The 6829-nt window shown below is 43.5% G+C and overlaps 1 protein-coding gene across 1 annotated transcript; it reads right to left on the bottom strand.

The window, feature by feature from the left end:
- Nucleotides 1-768: 768 nt before the first annotated feature.
- LOC104279784 lies at nt 769-6313 on the bottom strand (the record flags this gene model as incomplete). The annotated part of the gene is made up of 6 exons (XM_009877190.1): nt 769-948; nt 1465-1556; nt 2524-2706; nt 3574-3738; nt 4987-5070; nt 6221-6313. Coding segments are annotated over 6 exons (797 nt in total), but the record flags the coding sequence as incomplete, so codon positions are not given.
- Between the last annotated feature and the right edge of the window lie 516 nt (nt 6314-6829).

Raw genomic sequence — 6829 nt, 5'->3', positions numbered from 1 at the left:
GTTTTGTTCTTTTTTTTTTTTCCTTCTGGAAATCTTGAAGCGGCTGTCCAAATTCACGGCCGCGGTCAGCTTTAAATTTGTGAGAACAGCTGAATTTCCAGGTTTTTAGCCTGACTCTTAGAGCCTTTAACCATAACAGATCCCTAAACTGGAAGTCTGACGGGTGCAGTAGGTCTGCAGCGCTTCCTCCTCAGTCAGTCGGTGTTTGCAGTCGATCGCGTTAACGCGGTTTTATTAATTGCTGTTCAGCAGAGTCAATAGACCTTGTAATCCATGATGCTAATCGTAGTCACAGGCAGCGTGTTTTCTGCAGTCTCCTAAGTCCAAATACTCTGGCTATGTACAGGTGACGTGGTAACTCCCTTTTTAATGACGCATGTACAGAGTCACTCGAAGAGGCCTGTAGATGAAGTCGGCTTGACAAATTTCAGGAATCTAGTGCAGAAGCGAAGGGACAGCGAGAGGTGGCGATGCTGACTAATTCCCGGCACGGCACAAAGATGACGATTTGGTGGATAAATCATCCTGAAGGAAGGATGCTATCTTTGGTCACAAATTAGCTTGCTTACAGGGTAAAATAAAAAAAAAAGAATAAAAAAAAAAGAACTGAGAACTCCAAACCAAATACGGCGAAGGGGGAAGAAATGAATTCGCTGCGTCTGCATGAGTAGTGTCTTCGTGGATCACAATGTCTACACCTAGAGGAGACGAATGCTGCGTCCGGGATGGATGGTTGCGTGGTGGTGGCGGGGGGTGGCAGCTTCTCACTTGGCCTCCTGCTTCCAGTCCTCTCTGCAGAAGTGTCGGAGAAGCTGCTGGAGGTCCTGGTGGAGGTCATCGTGTGGGAGTGCTTCTGGCGTGTCTTCCACTTCTTCGATGTGAACGTGTTTGCCATAGCGGTCCTTCATCACAGTCCTCTTCTGTGTGCTGGCTTTATTCAGTGTTGTCCTGTAAGAAAACAGAAAAGTGTATTAGCGAGCCCGTAGTTCCTGAAGGTTTTTTAAAAAAGGGTCTCATTTTAGCTGCAGTCTTCAGGCTTTTTTGTTTAAAAAAATGTGAGAAGGACTGCAGCTGGCAGTTTAAGCCGGCTACTGAGGTCAGCGATTTGTTACGCGTTGGGAATACGAGACATGGGGCAGCTTTAACTGGCTTTCACCGTGTCAGCTCCCAGCAATTCACCTCTGTACACTGATTAAACACCTGGGTTTAGATGCCCAGCAAACCCATGCCGTGACACAGACGTGCAGCTGTGCACGTTCTCTAATCGCGGCCTCTTTTGCAACTGGCTGAGATGTTTCCAGCGCATCTATCCGGGGAAGCGTTAGTAGTCATCTTTAGTACTCCTGCAGAACAAGCTGGGATGGTGACAGTAGTTTTACTTAAGACACTCATTTAAATCCACTCATTTATTACGAGTTTGTTAATCCTTTTCTAGCAACAGTTCGTTAACATGCCAAGCCAAACCTTTTAATAACTGAGCCGTCCTCTTTCATGATTTCTTTCTCTACTAAGGCGGGGAGTTGGACTTTCATATGGTTACCTGTATAGCTCAAAGCCTCAAATTAAAACAAACTTGAAATTAAAACAAAACCGAAAAACCTAGGAGAGAAGGTAATTGTTCTTTATGCTTTAGTGTTTTTATAGTAATAAAGTAGAACGGTGAAAAAATGATGACTAGACAAGTAACAGAAGCATCTGTGTGCCATTTGGATACTTTCAAATATTCCTCAAACGTATGGAGTAGAGTTTCTTGAATAGAATAGTTTAGTTGTACTAATAATTATACTCCAACACGTTGTGGGACTTGGTTTTTGACTTTGAGCCTCAAGGCTAGTGAAATATGAGAAGCAGGGAATGGAGCCCGGCCAACTCTCTGACAGTGTATCTGCTATTAGTGACATTTCATACAAAACAGAAAAATAGGGGAAAAAAGACAACATATTTCTTGTCTTTTTGGCTGGATATGAGTTTGTCTGGGGTAGCTTGTGCACGCTTGTGATTTACTAACCCAGAGGCTGCAAGCTGGGAGAAGCAATTTCTTGGAAACTCTGCACAATGGTTTTTGCTGCCTGTTTTGTTGTTGTCAGAAGAGAGGGGATCCAGCTGCTGGGCCTGTAGCGGTAACAGGAAATTTGCCATCTCAATCTCACAGCCTAGCACTTGCTTTTTTCCTCTTTTCCTGCTGGCTCTAATGCCTTTGTACAGTAGAAAATAGCCAGACAGTGATGTTGTTGCACATATGCTTTTACATGGTATTTTGTCCGAGCAAAAAAAATCCCAAACCAAGTACCCGAGTTGTGTTTAATGACACACGACTTTTATCCGTGTGACTGATAGGGACATTAAAATGGACTGAAAAAGCCCTTTATACAATTAAAATATTACTGAAAGGTTTAAAGTGATCAGCAAAAGGATACATTAATCTGTGATGCTACAATGGTACACAACAAAAATATTGGACTGAGCAGAATGTGTGCCCTGTGATGCTTGGGTTTAGTATTTCTATGAAGAAGGAGTCTCTACCTTTTCAAAGTCCTCTTTGGCAGATGGCAGACCAGTAGCTAAGCTGGCATCCCCCAGGTGTTTCTCCATTCTCTCTCCCTGCACTACAGTGGTCTTGATGACTTTGCTGACCTTCCGGCCTTCCACGGGTTCTGACTGGAATTCGGAGGCACTAGGCAAAACGGCAGGTTCAGACAGGGTCACCTGTAAGGCCAGAAGCAGAAGCAGACTGGATATGAATTACATAAGGGATACTGACAGAGCTTTTGCTTCCTCTATTGGTTTTTTTCTCTAATGCTTTTAGAAAATTTTTTCTTGTTACCGTGCTCCTCGAGCATTAATTCTAATGAACTGCGATCGTGTTGATAGTGTTTCTAAGGAGTGCTGGTTAAAAGTTGATTCCTGGTGCAGTACTGCTGAAAGCGACCCCTGATACAGCTTCTGTGTCACAACCTGAATTGTGCCGCTAGAAATGGTGAACTAAGGCAGGAAAAGAATCAACTGAGAGGCACTTACCTTCTGGGTTGGTTTTCCTTTTTAATTAATTGGCTCTACGAACAGGTCACATCAAAGTTACTTTTTTTTGGCCTCTTTAAAGTCAAGAACATACCTAGGTGTAGTATGCGGGGTTTATATGGTACGTATTATATTAGGTATACATGGTACATTAGGTTAAACCTGATGTAACTATAGTTTTAGAATGGTTAAGCTATAGAGAAGCTATGGTTAAGCTATGGTTAAGCTAATGGTTAAGCTTAAGTTTAAGAAGATCACATGATTATGATGTCTGTTTTCTTATTAGAGTAAGAAAGACGTGAAGACCACGTTCAGATTTGCCATTTATCTATGACATAGTACAAAGCTTCTTTATCAGTTTGGTACTTATAAACCGCAGAATCTGTATCCTGACTTAGTTTCAGAGCCAACTGCCTTCTTTCCCTGCCCACTTGCTCACCCCCTGCATTTTCACCATGTTTATTCTGAGGACTTTTGACACAATTTCCTACCGTATCGATGTTTTTGGCAGGTCCTGCGACTTTGTACCATGGCAAGGAGAGCCCAAGATCTCACCTCTGACTGTTCGCTGTCGCTCTTCAACACAACCCGTTTTACAACTTTGGAATAGCCATCTCCTTCTTCGACGGTGACAGGTGGTTGTGGTGCTCCTTGCATGAGGACTTCTTCTTTTTCCGTGCCGTCTGGAGAAACATACCGCCGGATGATCTTTCTAGTGACCTGAAGTAATAAAGTAGAGCTTTTAATAAAGAGCTTATTCCCTTTTCATCTCCATATCTTCTTATTTTCAACTCAAAATGCATTTTTTTTTCCTAACCAGGAATACCTGCATTCATGGTTCAGGGTTTTAGCATTCACCATAGTCATACCTGCAGCTGGCAAGTTTGAAGTTGATACATTTGACTTACTTAAGTTCCAGTACAGCAAAGCTTCCCTGAACTTGCTTCACAAGTAGGAACAATCTGGATGTTGGAATGACTCTCTAAAGCAGCAGCTATGATTAGGAAAAGGGTTGTAGTATTTTAGACAGAAAAGGTACTTAAATTCTAGAAAACATTCTCAGACTGGCGTTTTCAAGAAGGCTTCTCAAGGTAAGTGGTTTGCTAGGAACAGAAGGTTGAGAGCAGACCGAATGTTTTAGTTGTTGCTGCAAAAACAAAGGACTCCTCAGTGTCCTTGCTAGTGTGCAGGTACATGAGGAGCTGGCCAGAGGGACAGACCCAAGCCGGAATAATGTGGATTGCACAAGGTCAGGCTCAGTAAATCCATGAGGGTGGGCTGGGAAGCGGGAGCTCCTCTGGGAGTGTGGTTTTTAGGATTTATTTCTTCTCCAGGACCTCTAGCTGGGCAGAGGAGAGTGCAGCAAAGCAGATGTGAGGTGGTCGGCTGCTGGCTGGCTTTGAAAATGTAGCAAATAATGTTGACTATCTCTGGGCTGTTGAAATTCATGTGTCAAAGTGTCTGATGCTTTGTTGATAGCTAAAAACCAAACAGATAGCTGCCCCAAGGCTGGGCAGTTGGGAGTGGTAGGGTGGGTGAGAACAAAAAAGGCCTGGAACGATGGGCACCTCCAGTTTTTAAGGAATTAACTACTGAACAAGTGAGGTGTCTAGATGAAGTTGTGATGTGTGATTGTGGGGTTGGTGTGTTTTCCAAAAGAAAAAAAAACGCACTTTAAAAAAAAAAACACTCGTGGATCTATGCAGACTTTGTTTTTGGCTTTAAGCAGGGGAAAAATAACAACGTGTTATGTTATAAGGTGTTTGAAGTTGTAAAGTAAAACAGAAAGATGCTGGGAATTATAGTAATTGTTGCAACTTTGGACCCAAGAACAGAAATTCTGGTTCCTTCTCTGTTGTAAAATCACGGCCCTTTACAAAAAAAATTTAAAAATTGTGTCTTGATGTATGGATCCTTTGTTTTGTAGGACAGTAAGAAGGCAGGAAGGGGCATGACTTATGACAATACCTTCTTTACCACTGTGTGGCCGTGTTCATCTGTGTATTGCTCTTCGGTGACTGTTTCAGGTGGCATGTCAGGCACGCTGTCGGCCTGTGTGGCAGAGAACAAAGTCGTATGAAGCAAGGCCTTGATTAGCGAACTGGAAAACCGCTTATGGGGAAATTGCCCAATTGGTTAAAGAGCGAAAGAAAAATATTCTGCAAATAAAATTACGAGAAAGGCATGCGAGGAACAGTTATGCCAGACCAGACAGGTAAATGCATGTTAGTTGACAGTGTTGTGTGTGGGCTGAGAAGTCTGTGTATTCCTCCTGCTGGAGCAGTGTCCTAGCCTGAGTTAGGGCAGAACTCGCTCAGTGCCTGCCTGGAAGCTTTTCTGATTGTAACTGTTTCACTGAAGTTGCTGAAGTTGTTTGAGTAAGTATTTATTTGGGGTGGTTCTTCTAAAAAAAAAAAAACCAAAACCCCAAAACAAACAAACAAAAAATAAAGAAAAAAGTAATATTCCTAAGAAAATAATTAAATGTGTACAAATCCATGTGAAACAGAACAAAAACTTTAAGTTGCCACTGCAGATGGGGCACCCGGGATATCTCAGGCTCGACTTGGCAGCAGCTGTGACCCGGATTTGGCAACGCACGGCTTGGGCTGGACAGAGGAGGGATGGACAGAGTCTTCTGTGGACATCAGCCACTGGAAGAGGGCTTGACACCTGGGATGCATCAGCTTTATGCAGGAAGTCACATACTTGGTATGAAATACTTGGTTGACTGGCTTTGGGTCACCTGTCCCGTGTGCTCCTCAATGCAGGTGTGGCATTTCTACTTAGGATCTGTTAGTCTTAATACTTCCAAGAGTTACACAAATCGAGCGGCGACCTTTGTTTCTACAGGACAGGCATAAAAAAGAGTCTGTGCACAGCCATGCCTAGCAGTAACTGTAAAATTGTGGTCTCAGTTTTAGAAGCAGACAAAGTCTTTCAAGTAATGCTGTTAACTTCAGAAAGCGTGGTCATTTAGTCTTAACTGAAAAATCAAGTTAGTGAAGGCAGAACTGGTTATGTTGCAGCTCAAGCCAGGTCAGGCATCAAACAGAATTTAGACTTGTGTTGTTAGTACTGTTGTAACGGGTCGTGCGTCGCTGGGGACCGGTCCAGCCTCGGGTACGCCACAGCAGCGTGCTCAAACGTGTCACCGCAGCCCGGCCACCACGGACTCGTGCAGTCGTTCAACACTCGGTACCTGAATGATCACGCGGCGCCGAACGATTCTGGTAGTGACCATGTCGTCCTCATCGGAGCTGAAATCCAGCTCGCCTAATTCCTTCGCTAACTCCTGCGGGAAGCACGGAAGCAGTGCTCTGTTGTGGGAGGTACTACTGGTTCTTATGGGTTTTGTCGTGGTTTTATGGAAAACCAGATTTACTGCTGAAAATGTTTGTCTTTAGGATTTTGGTGTCTTACCTGACTGTGAAACAAAGTGTTTAAAACTTGTATATGGTGTATTTCTTTTGTATTTTATAGAGCTGTTAGGTAACATGCGCTCTGTATTGAAGTGTAGCGAGATTGCCGAGGCAATACATTTGGCAACGTAGAGAAGTTTGTTTCTGGGAGATGTGCACAGAGCAAAGCATTTGTGCTTAAGTGTGCTCTCTCTACTGCCTTGCCTGTTACAAGTGATTACTTGCTCAGGTAAGCACTCTCCTTCTCTTCTGCTTAGTACAGGCAAGGGAAGCTGTTTGTTCTTCAACCTTTGTCTGTCATGAGAATCCCTACTCCTACTACCTATCCACTTGCTTTCGTCCACTGCCTCCTGTCTTTCCAAATGTGGCCCTGAGGCTTCTTTCTCTCA

Source organism: Apaloderma vittatum, unplaced genomic scaffold (assembly GCF_000703405.1).
Source record: "Apaloderma vittatum isolate BGI_N311 unplaced genomic scaffold, ASM70340v1 scaffold13079, whole genome shotgun sequence".
Classification (NCBI taxonomy): domain Eukaryota; kingdom Metazoa; phylum Chordata; class Aves; order Trogoniformes; family Trogonidae; genus Apaloderma; species Apaloderma vittatum.
The sequence above is the reverse complement of the archived record's forward strand: the minus strand, read 5'-3'. Positions and strand labels throughout refer to the sequence as shown.